The 23,698-nt window shown below is 36.9% G+C and overlaps 1 protein-coding gene across 1 annotated transcript; it reads left to right on the top strand.

The window, feature by feature from the left end:
• Positions 1-6,719: 6,719 nt before the first annotated feature.
• On the top strand, positions 6,720-9,496 carry LOC6548422 (protein krueppel). Its single transcript, XM_001976694.3, has 2 exons — positions 6,720-7,123; positions 7,732-9,496. The coding sequence occupies exons 1-2, from the start codon at positions 7,087-7,089 to the stop codon at positions 9,201-9,203; spliced, it is 1,509 nt and encodes a 502-aa protein (XP_001976730.1). The 5' UTR covers positions 6,720-7,086; the 3' UTR covers positions 9,204-9,496.
• The last annotated feature ends 14,202 nt before the right edge of the window (positions 9,497-23,698 follow it).

Here is a 23,698-nt window from a genome sequence, read left to right as displayed (position 1 = left end):
CAAAATACCTGCATTATTCAAAAACTAATACGTGCCCATGCAACAAAAAAAAGGATTGCGGTACAGATCAAAGAGGAATTGAATTCGTAGTCCTATTAGGGTTACATGCCACTGTGGATAATAAGATCGAAACATAAGGATAAATTGTTTCAGATATACGTTTAATAATTAAATATAAAATCACGTAAATTTCGGGTTTTAATATTATATAGGTGATGACATCACAATTTGCTGTCTAGTCCCCAGGAAAAACGTGTCCACACAAAGTGAAAAAGTATACAACCAATTTGAATGGCGAGTATTGTTGCTCAGTCTCTAGCACATATTTGCTAAAGACAAGAATTTTTGGTCCAGCTTTGCCTTAAAATGTCAGTGAATTTAATTTTGCCAGAGCAGAACTCTGTTTTTTTTCTATTTGTTCAATACAATAAATTTTGTTTAAAAGTTTCATAAAACTATTTTTGGCTCTCAATTAAAATGAAGTGCACTATAAAATATATACTTTATATACCTAAATACCTACTGATAATTGGTTTTTGTTAGGCCTAACAAATAGAAACACATCTGCTCTTTCAATTTTGTGAGGGCGATTCAGAACCAAGATCTGCAACACTTTATTTTACGGAGAAAATTGACGTCTAAAACAAGACCGCATGACAAGAATATTTAACAGACTGTAGGTCTAAGAAATACTTAAAACTTGTACGCACATTGAAAATTCCTAAACTGTAGTGCCATTTGCACGTTTATTGGGTAACGTCAAATAGCCTGAAATATAAATCCCACTGAACAGGCTAGGTCCAAATTATGATTAATGAATCTGCTTCAATAAAAGTAAGCTAACTGGCTGGCTGGCTGGTTCTTGTTTGTAATGTTCTAGCTGGATTCCCAATCCAAACAAAGCTAAAAAATTATTGTCAAGGAGAAAAAATAAAGATCAAAACCTTCTAAAATATAGATTTCTTCAGACCGCAGGAAGGGAAGGAGCTACTTTCTTTGGCATCCATAAATCACTTAGGTCGATTGATTGACACCTAAGGACTTCCTTCATTTCATGTAGGTGGCAATACATTTGATTAATTGATTCCGACCAAGGCCTAAAAAGGATTGGCCGTTAGAAACTGCCATTTGGCGCGCTTGTTGACAACCTAGCTAACAAATACCGGCTTCAACTCAGTTCCTGGTTCTATGCGTGTGGCCCTTATACCAACCCCTCATCATATCTACAATCGCCCAGCTGTCAGCGGAATATCAATGCAATTTATTGCTTCATTTTTGCAAATTTACTCGAAAAATCTCCCAATAGTTACAATGCTGACAGCATACCGCTGACAAACAAAGGACACATCCAACCACCAACTTTTTACTTGAAAAGCTACCTATGTGCAATGCGATACTTTTTGTATTTTTTTTAATACTAGTCATGAGTTTTTTGTCATATAACTTTTCTACGACTTCACTTCTGTCTAATTGCCAAACAATCGTCGCCTGATTATCCTGTCACGGCTCAACTTTTTTGCGGTTTCCACACTAAGGTTTTGTATAATTGGATTGACTTGCGGACGTTTGAGTGACATCATATCAACATCTTCATCGCACCTCTACATTTCTGGTACTGATTTGAAAATACGACTTGTAACTTCCAGAAGTTGATATATACGTTATATAATTAAACATGTAGATCTTTGGAAGTTAGGCATTGATGCTGTTTTATGACTTGCTTATTTATTTTTTAGCTTATATTAACTGGCACTTCTATTTCGTGAATTCTGCCATCGTATTTGTTCTGTCGATATCTGTTGCCATGCCGGTATTTTGTCCTTCCCCGCTCTTTTAAAAGCTTGGAGCTTCTGGCAGTATTATTTGAAAAATAAATAGCTTTGGTGCTGATAACAAACTGGTTGACTAAATGCGCTCGGGGTGCATTGTACGACCTACTGATAAGCATGGCAAAATCCTTGATCTTGACGCTGCGTTTCAACTCGCAAGTTTATGCTGCTAAACCAACTTAAATGTTTTTGTACGTATTTTTGTCTAAAGCGTTTAGCTTAGCATAGTGCAAGAATAAAACAAAGATTGATAAGAACTCGAGTTCATAACAAAAAGTTGCGCGTCGAGCCCAGCGGGCAACGCTTCTGATATGATAATGACAGCATCGCAAAATATACAAAATCAATTTTCAATTATACATCTGGGAGTTACATTTTTGGAGATAAAACAGCAAACTTACAATGGTGGATGATGCGCATTAAAATACATTTTACAAATTATTTTAAAATTTTGCTAAAGAAATTTAAAGTAGAAGACAAATATTTAATCATTATTTGAATGGGAAATATTAAGTATATAACATTTATCGCTCTTCAGGGGGTCATGACACAATTTGGAAAATTCAGAGAGTGAGAACAATACAGAAACTAACGAATTGTTAAATTGTTTATATAAACCATTATGGCAAAAGAAATTATATTTAACTTATGACAAAATATGATTTTTATGATATAAATTAATATGATTATGATAATGATAAGTAAATATAATATAAATATGACAAGACCCAGGTAATCGTCTATGTTTTTTTACTTTCGACCAATAGTACTCGTACCGATTAGTAGGGTTTGAGGGTTTTAATCCACATGTTAATCAAGATATGCGGAACTGCGGTTTTCCTTTTGCACCACACACCTAAAAGTATCCTAGCGCCTAATGTGGATCAAGTCAAATCGGGCTCCTAAGTTAACTATAATCCCAACTTAATCACTGGATCAGTAGCTAAGTAGCATTTTCCGGAATGGAAATATGGAGCTACCTGCTTAAGTCTACCAATCATGACAACTGCTTTAACTTAATCGTCATACATGATCATAAATTGCAATTTGCTACAATTTATATTTTCTTATGCTTTTACCTCTTTAAAGCAGATGGGACCTGGATTAGGAAGGAAAAAATGTTACGTCTACCTTCAGAAGCGGATTAAATTTTTTCAGACAAATAATCCAGCCTTAAGCATGGTGATTAAGCTTGATCCCCTACCAAGGGGCGTAATATTGACGGATTTTCCTTAAATCCCTCGCTTAATCTCCGGCTTAGAGCGCGACGCGTTTTTTTCGCGACACCGTCTGCATTGTTTTTTTTTTTTTTTTTCATTTTCTTCAATTCTCAAGAAGGCAGGCCCATGGACGGAATGAGGATCATAATTATGGAATTCCTAAATACACTAAGGAGGGCAGTCGATAAGGCATTGATCTACCTGTAAGCGTGGGTTCCGTCTTTGCCCCTTAAATTCGAGACTCTCTAGTCACAGGTAGTCCCGTATTCCAGCCTTGAGCTCGTCGGCAATTAAGAAGTCAAATTTCACTTAAAAACAACAAAAAATGTCAAAGGAAAAACAATGCAAAAAATATGCGTAACTGAACTAAATCCGGCTTAGGATCCTTCCATAATAAACATGGCCAGCCAGTCTTTCAAATTTGATCGTTTGCATGTCACTCTTGCACCGTAAACGAAGTCGCCACATCGGTTGAAACTCAGCGGCTTTAGCTATCTCACTCCTTCGCACACCTTTTTTAAATAATTGACTTGTCTTTTTTACGAATGCAAAGATGTACAAGTACTTGTGTACTTCCGTTTTTTAACGTCCGATTTTATTATTAGACACTAGTCAGGTAAAAACTGTGATTTATTATGGCTAAGAAGTTTTTTAACTTTCCGCACCCTGGTTCTCATATCGTTCAATAATTATCACGTAGAATAGTAAACGCTTTGTAAAGGCTCTTTTAAATCATTTATTTTAGGACTATTTACTTCTCAGACCATGTAAACGTTTAATTTATTTTATAGAAAAAAAGGATTAGACACCAGACAAATGTTAGACAGGGACAACTAGGCGTGGATATTATTATATAAGTACAACCATGACATATATGTACATATACCCTAATCCAACTTTTTATCCAAGTTCTTGACTATCATTATGATTACCAGATACGAAAGCTGCTTATTCATGCAAACATTTTTCTTAGACTGTGACCCCGATTGATCCATGTTCTCGTCATAAAAAATATTATTTGATATTTTTCAGATCGTGTGTAACGACATAAAAGTATATATTTGTTTTAAACATAAGTAAGGTAAACATAAAATATCTCAGAAACACTTTAACGGCAGAGCTGAGTTCAAGTATACTTCTTAAGCTCGTTCGAAAGGGGTTTTCCATCGCATTCAATATTATATTTAAATAAATCTAAGCCGTTCCATAGCAGCTTAAGGTTGCGTGGATTAGGACTGACGATTACCGACTGGTTAAAGACAAGTACGTGAACAAAATTCAATCCTGTTCTCGATACTTTGTCAACGGATTAATATTAAATCAGAGGCTCTTTATACGTTTTTACGTACTTCTTAATCTTAGCGTACATGTGGTAACAGATATTAACAATACTATCGATACTATGGACTGACCATAAATAAAGAAAGCAAACCCTCAAAAAATGGAACAGAAACCCAATCGAGTGTTACAAATTGCTAAAAAATTGTGGGCACACTTATGGGATGTCAAACAATTAAAAAAAACCCTATCCGTACCCCTAGGGATGCTTCAAATTACAACCGTTGCATCCCGTGTTTTAGGTCTTTACTTTCAACTTTATTCCGCTTTTTTCCCTTCTTTTATTGGCTCATATTCCCTTTGTCCACAGCTCTCGTTTTCACCATATATTTGCTCAATAATTGATCGCTTCTTTCGTAAAAATAATATAATTTTAAATGTTTTCGCCAAGCGCAAGGTTTCCTTTAAAATTAAGTTAAACGCGTTTAGAATATTAGTTTGGTGCAGCTTTATAAACCTTAAATTTAATCACGTAATACTACACATCAATATTAAAGAATAATAAAATAATTATGCAAAGAAAATTATGCTTTATAAAAAGAATAAAACTGAATTTGTTGACCAAGGTAAGTTCCCCTACTTCGGACCTTATCAACATCCACGACCATACGCACTTCACTACGCACTACTGGCCCATTTACACAAAAATCTTTAGTTCACATTGCCAATCTAAACCTAGTCTACTTTTCTTTTACTCGCTTTGATAATAGTCTAGTTTAGTGATTGTCGACGAAGTCATTGAAGATAAGGCCCGGATCTTATTAAAATCAGTTGAGCTTAAATGGATTTTAATATGAAGCCGTACATTGCTGCTTATCACGCAAACAATCCAAAAAATTTTCTGACTAATCACCGAAACCTGGGACTTGTCTGAAGATGTGCTAAAGCCGGTCAGATCAGTCCGAAATTCAAGAATCTCTTATCAATAGGGTCATATTTAAGCGCTATTCTTGCATATTTTTCAATGCCTTCTGCGAATTTTGTTTTGGTGGAAATCTTACGATGAAGTTGACCGTGCTCATTCCATGGCAAAAACCATTCTGATTTTACGTAACGTTATGCAGAGCAAGGATATTTTGCTTTTGTTTGGTTTCACTTTCTCAAAATCCACGGTAGTTCGAATTTACCACCCGGCGAGCTCTGCGCGTCCTTGGCCTACCTACAAAACCGAAAATACCGATCTACACTCATTTTCAACGAACATTTAGCACAGCATGTCCTTGCCATAAAAATCTACATAAAACCATTTAAAAGTCAATCCGCAAAAGTCACAGAAAGCGTCCATGCAAGCAGAAAAATGCCAACGCTTCAGCTCTCTAACCGTTTTTTATGATCTTTTATTTCTACCTGAATGCGTTTTTTACTAGTTCCTTTTTTATGATTTCTTTTTAGACGTGTGCCAATAATTAGTTACCCATTAAACTGAACTTCCACTTTTTTGAGACTGCTCAACAGGCTACAAGCGAAGACAAAAAACTCACTCAGTCTAGATGATAAAAAAAACTTCGACCTTTTTTCTTGCTTTGTGCACTCCTTAAGCCGATGTTTTGTTTACTTCCTGTTCACTCTTACAGCGCACGCTTGAAATTCAACCCCGTCCGAGACATCTCTTTTCATGACTTTTGGCTCTTTTGCTCTCGCTGTTTCCCTTTCGCCCAGTTCTCCATTGGCGTTCATCCCCCTTAGCCAACTTAGATATTTTCTATAACTCGAATGTTAAAAGGGGAAATGACCAAGGCACATCTGAGTGAGTTTTTTTTGTGCGTCCCTTAGTTATTCTGATAACTCCTACGTGATCTTTATTTGGCGAAATGTTCTCGCAAGTGCAGTTTTTATGAAGGCTCTAAAAACACAAGCGGAAGTGGTCAAAAGCATTAAAAAAATGTCCTTTAATGGTCAACACATAGTTTTGATTTTTTTATGTTTTATGACTGACTAGAAACGCACAGGTCATAAAAACCATCTACTGAGCGAAGATAATTCTCATCGGCATTCTATGTTAAAAAACCACATCGTCCGTATTGGACTTCAGCTAACTAAATGTCTTCGGCATTGAAAGGAATCACTGGCTATCTCGCTCGCACTAATTTGCATATGAAAAATCAGCACTTTTAGGTATAAAGAGGAACCGATGAAATCCGCTCACTCAACTCAGCGAAGTACCCAGTTTATACTTTACCTGCTTCGGGCTTGGGGATCGTTTTTCGCTTTCGCCGTGATGATTTCCCTTCCCGTTTGTACGCGTATTTGCGTGCGTGTGAGCGGGAGAGCGCATTGAGTTCCCGTGTGCGTGCGTACGAGGGTGAGTGAGACTCTTTCGCCGAGACAGAGTGTACTTATAGTTAGCTCACGCAGCGAATTTGTATCAGTCGTGATTTGGCTCTGTCAGCGAAAGGAACAACCATTTGTTGTGCCACACACAACCGCGAATAATATAATCGAATCAAATTTCAACTACCTCATTTTGCAAAATCGGTGAACTTTTATAAAAGAAAATTTTAGTGAAATCTCTCTACCTCAAAGTACAAAAGTGCGTAAAGGAAATTGTTCATATCCCTGAAAGTGCACAAATTGCTCAAATGAAATCTGTTGTTTAAAAAACTGAAGTTACAAAACTACTAAGGCGCATATTAAGTGTTTGCTGAGTGGAGGGGAAAATTGCGCGAGCATAAAATTACAAGCACAGAAAAAATTTATAGATGTCCATATCAATGCTTCAAGACGCACAAACGCGAAGTAAGTATTAGCAAATATTAAAATATTCCCCCATTTTTTTTTAACTATTTAGAAGTTCTTGTGCCCGATGACTTTCTTATTTAGTCCTTTAATTTGTGATCAAAATCAATCACTCTATGATTTGGTAGATAATGTCTTGATGTCCTTAGAATAGCGAAGGCAAATGTAAAAAAGACAAAACACACATGTACACACACCGATCAGTTGGGCTGTGTTTACACGTTTGGACAGGAACCGGCACTTTAGTCGTTATCGACCAAAACAAAAGCTAGTTAGTCGCAAATAGAGAGCTGCCAAAATACTAAGAGTACGGAGAGCACGAAACTTTCTCTCACACATGTGAGAAACAACATACAAAACAACATTCAAACCACATACATATGTGAAATTGTTTGCTCTTTTAAGCCGTTGCTCTTAAGAAGAGGTCTCATCAGTATTAAGACATTTCCAAATTATATCCCTTTATTAAACAGTCTAGTAACTTATGATTTTTTTTTGCCTTAGCTGCTGCATTAGCATTGCTCTTAAGAAGAGGTCTCTTCAGTAGCAAGACATTTCCAAATTATATCCCTTTATTAAACAGTCTAGTAACTTATGATTTTTTTTAGCCTTAGCTGCTGCATTAGCTGGCATAAAACAAGAGGACGTCGCTCTGGACCGTTCCATGTCGCTTTCACCTCCCATGTCGGCCAACACATCAGCTACAAGCGCCGCTGCGATGTACCCAGCTATGGGTCTCCAACAGGCGGCAGCTGCCTCAGCTTTCGGAATGCTCTCACCCACCCAACTTCTGGCTGCAAACCGTCAGGCTGCCGCATTCATGGCCCAACTGCCCATGAGCACATTGGCGAACACTCTCTTTCCACACAATCCGGCGGCCTTGTTTGGGGCTTGGGCTGCCCAACAGTCGCTCCCGCCCCAGGGCACGCATTTACATTCGCCGCCAGCCAGCCCGCACTCGCCGCTGTCTACGCCTTTAGGAAGTGGCAAACATCCTTTAAATTCACCTAACAGCACGCCCCAGCACCATGAGCCAGCGAAGAAGGCTCGAAAGTTGTCGGTTAAGAAGGAGTTCCAGACCGAGATCAGCATGAGTGTAAACGATCTATACCACACACCGGGAGGCCCCATATCTCCGCCTTCCAGTGGCAGCTCGCCCAATTCCACGCACGACGGAGCGGGTGGCAATGCTGGCGGTGTTTCTGTCTCCAAGGATCCATCTCGCGACAAAAGCTTCACCTGCAAAATCTGCTCACGCAGCTTTGGCTATAAGCACGTGCTTCAGAACCACGAACGCACCCACACCGGAGAGAAGCCTTTCGAATGCCCGGAGTGCCACAAACGGTTTACCCGTGACCATCACTTAAAAACCCACATGCGTCTGCATACTGGAGAGAAGCCATATCATTGCTCGCACTGCGATCGTCAATTCGTTCAGGTGGCCAATCTTAGAAGACATTTGCGAGTCCACACTGGAGAGCGTCCCTATACGTGTGAAATCTGCGATGGCAAATTCAGTGACTCCAATCAGCTGAAGTCCCACATGCTGGTCCACAACGGCGAAAAGCCGTTCGAGTGCGAACGCTGCCACATGAAGTTCCGACGGCGCCACCATCTAATGAATCATAAGTGTGGCATTCAGTCGCCGCCTACTCCAGCTCTGTCACCAGCCATGAGTGGAGATTACCCCATGGCAGTCTCAGCAATGGCTATCGACTCATCCACGAATAAATTTGCGGCAATGTGTGCCAACTATGGAGGTTCCGATGAGTCGGTCGACATGGAAAAAGCGACAACGGAAGACGATGGTCCATTGGATTTGTCTGAGGATGGAGCCAGCTCTGTGGATGGCCATTGCAGCAGCATCGCACGACGCAAGGCACAGGACATTCGACGAGTGTTCCGCCTACCTCCACCGCAAATCCCTCACGTACCCAGTGATATGCCTGAGCAAACCGAGCCAGAGGATTTGAGCATGCATTCGCCCCGCTCTATCGGATCTCACGAGCAAACCGATGATATAGACTTGTATGATTTGGATGATGCCGCTGCTCCTTATATGGGCCATCAACAACATTAGGCCAGTACCATACCGAATTGTACATAGCCATAATCATTTTTCATTAGATGAAATTGACTGGCATTTATTAAAACAAAATTTAAAATTTTGATATTTCGAAGTGGGAAGTAAAAATTGTTGCAACAGGAATTTAATAATAAGTACAAGTTAAAAAAAATCACAATACATACGAGACTAGAAAAAGATTAGCGCATACACAAAAAAAAAAACTCAAAAATTGTACAAAGTAAGCCATGCCATATGCTTGTTGCCGCCAAACCCCACCAAATCAAATCGAAAATGTCGTGCCATTCTTTACCTTAAATTTAAGTTATATTCTTAGGTTCCGAAGCATCTTAAATTGTACATATTCAGCTTACGCAACTGCCAATTATAAAGTAATCGGCGGTCTAAAATTGTATTGTAACAGAAAATGAAAAGACAAAGTTTAATTAGGAAATCTATAAATAATTTAATTTAATTTATTAGCTTAATTTTATATAATTTTGATAAAATTCTTTAAGAAAACAATGCCAATAATCTTCAAATCAAAACTAACTTTAAGTTAAATAATAAAAAAACATTTGTTCGCTAATTGTTTTGTTTGCATTTACTATTTAAAACTATTATTATATATAATAAATGAGTTAGTCCTGTTTTTAAGCTCATTCTATATCTATACACTTTTATATTTATACTTCAATAAATATTTGGTTCAATTGTTGCTGCTTGAAATATAAACAATAAATAAAAAAGGAAAAACAATTCTAATGTTTATATTTAACTGTTTCGTTTTTTATTTGAAAGTTCAAAACCTTAAAAGCCGTTTACACAGTTTATCCTCATTTTCACCCATTTTTTACAAATATATTTTGGTTGTTGCAAACTTCAAGAAATGTTAATATATATTCCAAAAGCATAACCTTAATAAAAATGTAGATCAATGCGTATCAAAAGTATATTAAACCCACTTATCTTAGCACTCGTAAATCTTAGTTATAATTGTAAGACTTGAACCAAATACACAGGAAGAAAATGCTATAACCAAATACCTCCAATACCTCTGTATCGAAATTGTTGTGAGCTGAACAGTATATACATTCAACAATTTGGCAATCGTACAATTTAACTGAATTTATATACAACACTTAGAAATATAAATTAAGAAGCAAAAACAATTTATATGTATTGCAATTTTAATGCATATTTTAAAGGACCTAAAATAAGAAATCAATTTTGAATACTAGGCAAATTTGAACTAGATGTAAAAATATTTAAGGTTGTATATAACAATATAAATGTACACTTTAAAATAATTTTAGTGCAATGTTTGGTTATGTTTATCAGTAAGCTAACAAATTTACTGCTTTTATTTCAAAACGTTGTAAAGTCATAAAAATGCAACAAATTAATATGTAATTTTCTTTGTTCATTCAAATGTATGGTATACAAGTTCCTCAAAATTAAAAGAATACAAAACTTATAAACTAAAATAGAATGTGCATTTCGAATCATTTGAAAGTAAGCGCACGAAAGACCTCAAATACATATGTTTCATATTAATTGTGTACAGCAACACTTGACGTTTAAACCGATAGATGTAATTAAATATATAAAATCACCACTGTCAATTTATATGTAAATATATTATAACCCTAACTGAGGATAGGGATGTGCAATGTATTAAGAAATAAGCGTTATTTGTGTTAATTTTGGGGTTTTTATAATAAAACCTTTAAATACATACATACACCTTGTAAAATACATCAGTAAATATAAAAATAGAAAATTTATATTATGGATATGTCAGTCGAGTATACAATAAGTAAACAAAACTGTTACTTTTTGTCATAACTATTACTTCTCTAGTTTAATGTCCTTCTTGCAGGCGTTTGACCTTTATGCATATGTTTAATAAATATATACGTATACATACTGAATAACTATTTATTAAATTTTAAATGTCTGGGAAACAAAAAAAAAAGAAATATATATATATACATATATATTTAAATATTGTGCTAAACAAAAAAATGTTTTATCAATTCGTAAGGAAATAACACCGCTATATGTAATGAGCCACCGGTTTTTTGATTTTTCGTAAAGGCAAAAACGGGCAGCATTACATAAATTTTTAATTTATGCAAACGAAGCCCTTTCGCATTATTTTACATTTGCCACAAGACGCCCCACTAATGCTGTCGCCACGCTCCTCCCCATGCCCAACCCCCTTTCGTCATCCCTTCACTGGAATTTAAATTTACGTCTGCAGGCAACGGCAGCAGCTGAGCAAAAACGAATATAAAAATCGCACCGCGCAGTCAGAAAATGTCACAGTGTTTTTTTTCATTTAATCTCCAGAGAGAGAGAGAGAGCAAACATCTACAACGCTATGAAAGAAAGTCGATACCACCCACTCATGCCCACCTTCAACCTTCCCGCGGATCTGACGCCTTCTCTTCTTTGTGCCCCTTTCAACAGCCAAAAAAGGCTTCATCCTGGCAACCCTCTATATATAAAATGGTATGTACGAGTATTACATAAAGAACGTCTTATGTACTTACATATACATATATAAAACGGTCTAGAAGAGTGAGACGCAGGACAAATGCTCACGTTTTGCTCTGCTTATTAGCATTTTAGCCTTTTTTCTTTTAGAGTTCTGTAAACATAATCTGTGAGCATACACGTAAATAAAAATAATTTAACAAGTAAAAAGCGGAACGTAAGGTTGTCCAAAAAAAAGTTTACGCACCATTTTACTTTTAAAAGCTAATTGCCAAATAAATCTAAAGAAGAAAAAATTCTTGGTAATTACTGTTTTTGAAGTATAGGTATATCTTTTTCGGACCCCCCATTCTCACCTTCCTAAGCTTTTTTCTAGCTGTCTAATAAATGATTTGATATTGGATTTGGTATTGGGGATTTGGTTGGGCGTTTTTTTGTTTATGAAATGAGTAGAGAAGTGTTTGGCTGTTGAAATATTTTTTTCGTGTGCCGCAAAAGAATGAAAATAAAAGGCATGCAAAATGAATTTAAAGGCTTCGCTGGCAAAGAATCGCTGACGCACCCAACTGTCGCTCATTATTCAAATTGAAAAATTATAATTTTCACTCACAGTTTGCAACGTCCGAAAATGAGAATAAGGACGAATTCTAGGCGCCCATCCAAGCAAGGCATTATAATAAGCTCCCTAAAGGGAAACGGACAATAGAATGAAATATAGAGAGGGGGTAGATGGGTCACCTCAGACTTCCTTTTATTTGCAGCCTTGGGCTATTTCTCGAATTTTATTTTTAAAAAACAAGAGAGAGCGCCGCTATGGTCGAGTTCCACGACTATCAGATACCCGTTACGCAGCTAGTGGAAGTGGGAACGAGAAATGTCAAAATTGTTCTGTCATATTGATACAAATTTTGAAAAGCAATAGTAAGAGTTGGGGTGGCAGTTTTGGGCGGTTTGTGGGCATTCGAGTGGGCGTGGCAACATTATAGATCCTGGACTCCGACGTTCATAGCGACAGACAGACAGTCGGACATGGTCAGTCAAATCGACTCAGATATTGATCCTGATCAAGAATATATGTACATATACTTTATGTGGTGGGAAACGATTCTTTCTACGTGTAACACAGCGAGTAAAGTCAAAACCATGTGAATCGTATAAAACTGTATAACAAACTGTAGTCATGTATATGAAAATGTGTTGCTAATGTTTTACGGTGAGTTTGTACGTTACATTTATATAAATCTTGCTCATTTTTTAGCAAAGAAAATACATTTCTGTAGACCAGAAGACCATGGGTCTACCACCTAGGGATAAACAAAATTATTTTAAACAATAGTAAAAAGGAACAAAACGGTCTTAAGGAAAGCGAAAAACACATGCGAACAGCAAGGGTCACTATAAGCCAGCAGGACCTAAGCAGGTCATGCAAATTTAGGCAAACACAATTAGCAAGGGATCGGGATCAAGACTAGCAGTGCCTCGCTTACAAATGAGTTCCCGCAAAATGGTAGAATATGGGTTGGAAAACATTGCCTCATCTCTTACAAATGGTACATACCAAGAAAGTGGGTGAGCAAAAAAGAAAAAACACTCATTATAATTTTACAATTCTACTCATACTAATTTCGCTTGGAATTTTTGAGATTGGCCCTTCTCTTATCAAGTACACGTAGTATAAGCGAAGAAAGGGCAACAAGAATAACGGCAAGAAAAAATGAAAAACAACCCTCTCAACCAGGACAGCAGCGACTGCGAAGCCGACCGCGGCGTCAGCAGCAACGATAACGAAAAACTCATTTGCATACGAAGTGCTTTCGCTTTCTCTCCTTGCCAATCCCTCCAATTCTTTATTTTGAAGCATGGCGGCGGCAATAGGCCACCTGCGACTGTCGAAAAGAGACGGTGACCAACGTGCGTCCTTGTTGCACCTTTGCCGTCATATAAAAGAGTTTAATCCTGGAATAACGCAGTCACAGCCAAGAAAAGCGTCGACCTGGAATGGGGCAAAGCTTCCCGGACTTTCGTCTAGCTCGCTGACTCGCATCCTTCGCTACTCATTATCAAGCAGCGAGCGTTAAACTCATTGAGACGTTTCCATCTTTGCTTCCCATCGCCCAACACCCCCTGCAGCAAAGCTTTTCCACGCAGCAGCTCTCAGCGGTTTCCCTGACTCATTTATATTTTTCATTTTAGTCTCTCAGATGTTCACCGAAAGCTATGTATGTAGAAGCAAAAAGACATTTTTCCTTAACGAAAATTACGAACAACCCCTTTTGGAATTAGATGCAGAGAAACGAAGAAACAAATGAAGCAAAGGAAGCGAGTACAAAAAACCGTCAGCGTGAAAGCTTAAGAAATGAGCGTATATTATTCATGGAATTAACGTCGTACGCAGAAAAGGCGAAGCGCAAAGACGGGTAACTTTACTCAGCATGGGATTTTTAAACATTCGTTTAAACGAATTCGGGAGTGTACTTGCGAAGGGCTTTAAAATTTTCGTAAGAAAATTATGGCAATGACACTCAAACTAAGGGAACATATTTTGAAAGCACGTTTTTGATTCACCTTCGAAAAAAACCTTCTAACCATGCATTTCCTTTTTAAACATTTTATAACCCCTGCTAAATAACCATACTGCCAATTGTATAACGATATGTATGGTGACTACATAACATTAGACAAGTGAATTACTTCCCCCTAACACATATGTTTTTATTTACCACAAATTTTCGGCAATTTTAGACAAATTTACATGCATAACCCGCCACGACTTTGACAGCGGAAATGCCAATTTTCCAACAATGACGACGAACTGCACACGCGATTTTCATGCGGTTTAGCATTTCTATTCCCCCTTGGGAAGGTTGAGGACCCTTTCTTTCCCCTTTTTTTTTTCCCCCAAAATATGTTTAGAAAAAATCAAGTGAAAAACGTTTGAAAATTATATGCGTGGTGTGTCTCGTTGATGTGTCAGGGAGAGGAGTGTGGCTTGTTGACATTTTGCGTTCCATGGAAAGTGAGCTATCAACGAGGTATCATTCACTACACACACTCGAATGTGTTTTTTGGCGTGTGTGGGCGAGGACGTTTTGGCAAACTGTTGATACATCTTAAGCGATTTGTTTTGTGTGTTCTTTCACAGACTTTTACATTCGGAGGCGGCTTTGTTTAAATTATAAAAAATATGTAACATTGTACATATCAGAACGCCTATGAGAAATGAAATGAAGGCGAGTAAAAAGGTCAGTTTGATATGGATACACATATTTGGTAACAAGAGGTTTTAGTTGGGTTTTACAATTTAATTATAACCGATATATGAGTTTTGGATGGGTTTGGGCCAAAAAGGATTTGCTATGAACCACTTATTTAATGATGTTCCATTAGGCTTCGTTTCAAATGTCTGTCGTCCTCGTATTCTGTTGCGAGTTAGTCCTAATGGATTTGTAATTCGCTTATAGCATAAAGGTCACAGGTTAGGTTGTGCAACTTGCGAGTTTCCGGATAAGTCTTTCAACTGTGTACGGCAGTAAAACCTAGTGACAAAGAGAACCAAACGAATTTGCAAATATGTCTACTACTATAACTTAATTATGAAATATTTAAATTATTCGGCTTTCATCAGCAAAATGATAGGAAATGTATAATCGTTAAACCTCACAGAAGTTTGCATCAAAACTTTTGTGTGTAGGAAGTGCGATCGTCCCTGGCCAAATAGAGTTTCTGGATGTCAATTTATTTAAGTGAGTATCTGAATTTGTCATCGAATCAACATCGAAGCCTGACACGTAAGCGCGTTCAAACGAACAAAAAAAAATGTAGAAATATATGCCCTCAATATGAACCACTTTGTTTTCGTCTGAAAGATTTACCACTGTAAAACGCAATTAAGCATTGTAAAGAGAAACAATTTTAATTACCTTTCACATCCGCCCAAGTGGCTTGGCATAAAGCAGGACTTGACGTTATATCCTTTTAATCAGATGATTCCCATGCACAAAAACAAGGAAAACATTAATTAAGAGACAGACAAGCCAATAACCAGGATGTTGGCAACGAATAAATGAATTAACAACAGCGACGACTTTGCATAAATGAAAGGATAATCAGCCTATCAACAAAGCCAAAGACCGAAGGCACAAAATGGCGTGCAATTAACGTGGAAATGACTTTGTTTGACACTCAAATGAAAGCCTGCATTCTAGTGGGGATACAAAAGGCTTTGCTGTCCACCATCTGGGCGTGCTGAGGGTTAAATTAGCAAAGGACCCAAAATGAAGACAGCAAAGCACAGTGCCGCGGGCATAATTTAATATTTCCCATTAAGCGCAACCAGTAATGAACGAAGCAATGGCAAATCCTGCACTGCGCAGACTCTCCCAAGGAAATTGAAGAGCTGGACGTTTCTCTACACCGTACGTCCCATCCAGCCGCCCAAGACGAGTAATTAAGTTTATGCGAAGTACAAAATTAAATTTTGTTTGCCACCCCTTCTAAGCCACCCCCTTTGTGGCATTGGGGTATCTTAGCTTTCATTTTGTTGCTTTTTTAAATGCCTTTTGAAGTATTTGCGTCCCTAGTTGGCGCCCTTCACTTGCCATAAGCATCTTAACGGCATCATTTGGCTCTGGGTTGCGCAGGTGGCCACGCAGTTTTTCTTAATGTACAAATTCTTATCAAGGTGGTATTATAGATACTGCGCGTAAAATTTGACTTAAGAACCCCTGCTTATAATTTTTAATTGGAGTTTGAGTGCGCCTAATAACGAATTTCTACCTTTAGAACTTTTCCTGGTACAAGAACCACATGCAGTTTATTACACATTTTTAATTGAATCAAATGTAGTAGCAAAGAGTTACACTGCAAATTATTTCCATTTAGTACAGATTAGTAAAAAGTGCCTACCACACTCAGGCAAGCATAAATCAATAGATATTAGGAAAACTTATGCATACAACATAACCGTGGCAGCCGCATGTTCATAGACCAAGTATTCTGCAAATTAAATAATCCAGCAAAAAGGAAGCGTATTTCGTGATGCTCGCGTACTTTATTATCAGCTTCAGAATGGCATCTACTGCCACAATCATCAGAGCTGACACGCTTCCAGTTCAGAATTGCGCATAAATTAAATTAACCCCTATCAAGAGAGAAAAAAACGACCCCCACGTCTGCTTCACTTTTTTTCTCATTTATTTTTTATATCCACCGTAATGTATTTTGTGATTAACTTTTGCTTTGCATGCAAGGCTGCGATTTTGTTACCCCTTTGCTTCTTTTTGAGTTTTGAACTGCTGTAATTTTACTTTCTATTTCAAGATCTTAATAAATATAATGCTTAGTGCTTTTCTTTCGACTTAATAATATATAGTATTATTATTATTATTATTATTATATAAAATATTATATAAAATATTATATAAAATATTAAATAAAAAATTATATAAAATATATAAATTATGTAATTACCTTGCTTATTGCAATATTAAAAAATTGCAATTTAAATAAGTATTAATAAATTAATCATTTTTGTTTACAATAACGAAAAAATTAAAGAAAAATTAAAATTTTCATTAGTTAAAGGGCTTTATACCACATTAGACCAATTTTTTCAGCTTGAGCACATGCTAGAGTACTCACGTTTTTTTGGCATTTTACCCTAGCTCTGTTACGAGTTTAACCCTTACAGAACATACTTGAATATTCACTTGTAAAATTAAAAAAAACTGTACCAAAAAAAATGAGGCATTTGTGTGTTATGCAGAGATCCTGATGCCGACAGCTTTAGGGGTAAGTTAAAACTTGATTTTCAAGTCCTAACAGTAACACAAAGCAACAAAATGCAAATTAAAAGTTGTGGAAACCCCTTTTAAAAAGTGCAAAAAGGGTTGTCGCTATCCCAGCCATAGGATATTTAATGTTGTCTGGGTAACGGACAGAAAAAATCTCTATGAGGGGTGCTTTTGTCGTGTGCCATGCCAGGCACAGCCTCACTTTTTTGAATATTTAATTTTTTGGGTATGCAAATTCCGGCTGCTGGTAAAAAAAAAAAACGTTATAGACAGATTTCGGCATGTACCTCACAATAGGGATTTATGGAATTTTAAAAGGGTTTCGGTTTTCGATTTTCCTTTAGTTTTCCCTTCTCCCCCTTTTTTGCGTTTAGCATGCGACGAATAATCCCGATTTAGGGGCAGCAGCACATGCAGATGAAGATCAACACCGGAGTTTGCGTAAAGAATGCGAGCGGCACACGTCGTTTTCTTTTCTGTATTTCTAAGGAACGGAAATTATACTTTCCTTTTGCTTCCATTGGGCGTCTCATTTACGCCTATTAGCAATTTGGACAGCTGCTCGACCAGGTTAGCGAAAACAGAAAGGCTTGCGGGCTTACGTTCTGGCATTGACAGTTGCCCCTGCCATTTACGTTGGCATGTCCTGCGGTGCTATTGCTCCTGCTGACCCTTGCCAGCTTCAAGCATACCCTGATCCAAATACCTTTTTCAAATAGAACGGTCAACCGGTATAGAAAGGACACATGTTCAAACAAGCCGAAAATTCTACTTGCTTACACACCCCCTCGGCCCCATTTTTTTCCCCAATAGTTGGTTTAAGAAATCTACTTGCTTCCGTGACATCTCTTCAGGTAAATATTGAAAACTGGCAAACACACGTGCACAGCAGGAAGACAAAAAACGGTCTTGATTAATATCCAGCAAATGCTACATGTGCTGGCCAGAAACTGTCACTTGAATATGAGTATACCACCACCATGACCTTTAAACCCAAAATATGTTAACGTAATTTTTTATTAGAGTTTTTATCATGTGGGCTCAAAACCAAATAAACAATTCGATATATCTTTATATACCATAAACAATTATAGTCTGTTTATGTTTTTAAGAGCTGTGCGCTTAATAAGGCTTTAAAGTCAAAGCATGGCCAGTCGTCAAAACATATATAGGAATATGTGTACAATATCTTCACTTTTATCTGAAGAAATATTGTTTTAATTGGATAACTAAGTAAATAGTATTTACATGATTTGTATTATTCCTGTGAATGGCATTTTTTCTTTAGGTTTTTCAGCATTAAGTCATTTAACTTTTTTATTCGCGTGGCTTTCTTATAATTGAAGGTGGCTTTTTATTAGAAAAGCTCCGGAATGAAAGGATGTGCAGGGGATGGTAAGAAAGAAAAAAGGAGCTACCCCTAAAAATGCTTAAAAAAAGGTTTTTTGTCTAGCGGCTGCGGGATCTAGCAAAAAAAAAAGAAGAAGAAAAAAAAAACAGCAATAGTCACGGTGGAGGAACTTCTCTGGAAGTAAGCGTCAAACCCAATTTTTTCCTGAGCTCCACTCCACCACCTCTTCACAACAAGTACTGGAATGGCGAAAGAGAAAAAAATCGATGCGGTAATTATACCCATTACTCGTTGAGTAAAAGGGTATGATTTTAATGTTCTTAATTCAAAATGTATTTTGTTTTTTCAAATCCATCGTAAAATTGCATAATTATACAAAAAATTATTAAAAGAGTTGGAAGGGTGGACACTTGACTACATGTCGCCCTTCTTACTAAAAGAAGTTTATGGTTCATTACCATGTAGTCTATCAAACCAAAAAAAAAAATTACAACATCCTCGAATAAACATTTGTCAATTGATCAGTTCTAAGGACTGCATGAATCTTGCCTTTTATTTAGAGTAATCAATTTTCTAGTTTTTAAACTTAATTGTCTAAGTTGAAAACTAACAACAGCAATTTTCTATAAACTTAAGTGTCTCTTATATTAAGTTACTTATAAATAATAAAAACAAACTTGAATCTTACTTTAAAGCAAAAAAAAAAAAAAAAAAAAACAATGACAGCTGCGTATCACTAAAAAACTGACTTTCCATTAGAAAGTCAAAGACAACCCTATATTTTGTTGTCTTTCAAATATAATATTACACAATTAACATTAGGTTTAATACGGCAAGTCCAGATGGGAATACGCTGGAGTGGGAGACGGAGTAAGGAAACGTGGCATATACAGCAGGTTTGTGGCAACCGTTTTAAGTGCCAGAGCGACGCAGGCAAAAGTGGCTGGCACGGACGCCATTAAGAAGGGGACATTGAAAAAAAGTGCCACCCTCGACCGAAGCTTGCGTAGGAAAAAACTGTATACCTATTAAAAAATATAAAAGCGAAAACAACGAAAACCGCGCGTGTAAAGCAAGAGTAGAAAATTTGAATGAGCTCGCGCCAATTCCTTTAACTGCGCAGCCTTCGTCAGCGTCGGGGTTAATGTGGAAAATTGTATTTTTTCTCCTTGTGGGCGCTCTTCCCCTTGCTTAATACATATTTCACCCAAGTATCTAGCTCATCTGCAAAGGGTGAATAAACTAAACAGAAACAACAGGCGAATATAGCAGAATATATTGAAGAGCAAGAAACAAGTTATTACAAATAATTAAAACCGAAAGAATATACCAGCGCTAAGGGTTATTTTTAAGTTTGCCAATATTGGCAATTTATCTGCTCTATTCTAAATACCTATGTATATTAATATATCGGATACAGACACATTCGCCTCTAATCACGAAACCGCATAATGTCTCACATCACTTCTTTTCACATCCTCAGTTCCTCGATGTTAGGTCGTCAATAAGGCCGCTTCGTCGCTGCCTTACTTGATTATCCTGCTCCAAAGCAAAGGGGTTGGAGTTCGTTACCACCGTTGCTGATCGATATTTTCATTAAATTTTTTCGCAATTTTCCATTCCTTGTTTCTCCGGACTTTTGCATTTTATCTGATTTGTTGCTTTAAATTTTTCGGCAAGCATATTGATGAAGATTAATTCTCAGGTGTATGTCTGTTTGTGGGTTAAGTATGCACGGGTTGTATTTATATGAAGCCCTTTGTATTTCTCCATGATCTGCATTTGTAACTTTCTTATAAGTTATATTTTCATACACTACATGTTTATCTAACACATTAAAATTATTATTTATTTATCTTTAATACGTTTTAGCTTTAATACGTTGACCAAAAACCTTCTGCTTTCTTTAATAAATTAAATTACTATAAATTTGGCGAAAGAGAATTATATACACTAATTAGCCGTGGTATTGACTGTAGCGACTAAGTCCAAAATACGTGCTTTTAAATATTGAAGCGGTCTTCGTTGACTACGTACAATAAAAAGCTTTTAGACACAGCCTTTAGTGAAACTACCTAAACAATTTCGCCGGTTATTACAGAAATAAAAACTTAAAAGGTACTGCATAAAAACACCAACACGAAGAATTAAGAAAATAATAAGGAATGTTTTTGTTTCAAAAGGAAAGAGCACTAAAAGTACAACGCTATTTCAACATCTTTCATGTTCTCCGAACCACAGCGAGTAAAAATGTCATAAAATTTGAAAAGCAGGCGACAGACAACCTTAGAGGGGAAGCGGGATCAAAAAAGACAAGGCAACATATGCCTAGTAAGCAAGGAATTGCAATTTTCTTCGCTAGGGCTTGGGGTGCCCTTTGGACATTCCCTGATAAAGACATTTCTTTTAATGCAATTAGGTGAGTGCCCGGAAAACTCAGAATAATTCAGCTTTGACAACGTTTCACTCGACGCAAGCAAATTTTGTTAATGTGTTTTCTTAGTACAAAAACACATATGAATATTTTATATTTCATAACATGAAACATGGTTTTGCAATACAAAATTATGGAAAGAATTTTTTGTGCTTATCACCGACAACACTAATATAAACAAATTAAATTAAAATTTTATTTGAAAAACTGAATTTAAAAAAAAAAAAATCCGGAATACATAAACGGACAGAAAAAGTGACAGACGGACATGGCTAGATCGAATCGGCTTTTTATCCTGATTAAGAATATATATACTTTATAGGGTCGGAAACGAGTTCTTCTACATACTTCTTAGCGAATTTTAAATACCCATTTACTCTACGGGTAATACATAGGTGTAATATGAAACTCTTTTTGTAGCTATAAAAAAAAAGGAGCGACTTTTTATATAAGCTTGTTGTATCTAACTTCCATTCTATTCTTTTTTTGTTGGTGCCTCCTTATAAAAAAATAAACTTTAATTTTCAAATGTTAGATGGCCTTAAGGTCGATTTAATGTAAGAACGAGGAGGAACCGTGTTCAAATAATAATATGTAATGTGAATTTGTGTAATTTAGCAAAAACTTGTAGACTTCTTAACCGTTATGCGTTAATTGTTTAATGACTGTGTGTATATAATTAGTTCATCTTCATTCAGTTTTAAAGGTTTCTTGTAGAAACTGCGACTAAAGAGTACCTTTTTGTTAAAACCTCGTGTTGGCGCGGAAAATCAAATTACCCAAATTTTTTAACAGGACAGTACGTAAGTCTAAGCAATAAAACGGGTATGAGCTTGGACCAAAACTTTCGCATAAATAAATCTCCTTTGAAATAAGGCCACATCGCCCTAAAAGTTCTAGCAAAGACGATTCGAATACTCCAAAGTTTGACCAATAGAAATTTGTTGATTTCCGTGGCGAATAGGTGGTATCTTGCCAGACTGAAGATAAATGGCAGTGGAATTAATTAAGTTGTTAATTTCCTATTAGACACTATACGCTGTGCACGTAAGGATCAAAACAACACATATAAGTGAGAGCTTAGGATGGAGTGTAAGACCCCCTGACAGCACTTGACAAAATTATGTGCCTAGTGGCAACATTTAACCTTTCAGCGTGGTGAAACAGAAACAAAAAACACAAACAACCGCTCGAGGCGAGGGCACGACCCTTTGTGGCCAGCACCGCCTCCTACTCCAATTCTGACTTGAACTTCAGCTCTCTTTTTCTGTTCAGTCGACACATATGCGTATGTGGCCACAGAAGCAGCACGCGTAAACATTTTGTGTTGGCTTCCCCGTCTTACTTCCGTTGCCATATATGTACATGTGTGTTTTATTTGCATAAAAAATCTCACACAGAAAGCATTACAAATCGTTGCCTTTCACCTACTGCGACCGCACATACGCTTCACCCTCAAAACCCTAAAGGATTCGCATGACCCCCCACACAAACACATATAAGTTATCCACTCCCCCTCTCCGACTCAATTCTCATCGCTAATAGACCGTAATAAATGTCATGTTTTTCATGATAAGGCTGATCTACTCTTTTCAGTGCTTTGAATTTCGATTGCTGGTGCTAAAAAGGTGCATGAGGCATCCGTGGGCATTGTCACCTTTTGGCTGGAGAAAAATGCTATTTACTTGAAAGTAAACCAAATTGTATTTTCTAGATAATTGTAATGTTCTAGCTAATCCTACTTTTATATGTTTTACCTTTTCAAGCTTCGTGCGGTTTTCACCCTATTTTTTGACGAAAGCCTCTATGAACAACTTAAACTTGTAACTTATATCTAACAAAAAATAAAAATATGGAACCGCTCGGAGATACAAAAAACCCCAGTGTTTTAAGGGGTTCTAGAGAGAGCGAGAAAGAGAGAGAGAGCGGAAAACCCTTGTTTTTATCATTTTTCAAAGGCCCTACTGCCCTTGCACGGCCCGAATTTATTCCCTTTTTTCATTCCACTTAGCGAATCACCTCCTTCATTATTTCTGCCGCTTCTTGCTGTTGTTGTTTTTTGTACCGCTTCTGCTAGCCTACGTGCTCTTTGCTTAATTTTAAACACCCCCTCATTTGCATAAATGAATTATTTTCAACCCCAAAGAAGCACCAACAAAAAATTAAGATTGGAATAAGGCGGAAGGCAAGGAAATGAAAATGAGAAACAAAGTGAAAAGCAAGGCAAGAAATTGCTGTGCATGCGCAAATTTTTCAAGTGCAAAGCGCTCTGCTGGAGAAATCGCGGAGAGGTCGGGAAGAATGTGAGTCTGAATGACACTTAGAAGTAAACTTAATGGGCAACCGTCCACGACAAGAGTTCAGCCCATAAAAAGCCCAAAGAAAATTTGAAATTTCGATAAAGTCTCCTCTGCATTCGTTGATATTCTCC

Source organism: Drosophila erecta, unplaced genomic scaffold, assembly GCF_003286155.1.
Source record: "Drosophila erecta strain 14021-0224.00,06,07 unplaced genomic scaffold, DereRS2 tig00000092-arrow-pilon, whole genome shotgun sequence".
Classification (NCBI taxonomy): domain Eukaryota; kingdom Metazoa; phylum Arthropoda; class Insecta; order Diptera; family Drosophilidae; genus Drosophila; species Drosophila erecta.
The sequence above is the reverse complement of the archived record's forward strand: the minus strand, read 5'-3'. Positions and strand labels throughout refer to the sequence as shown.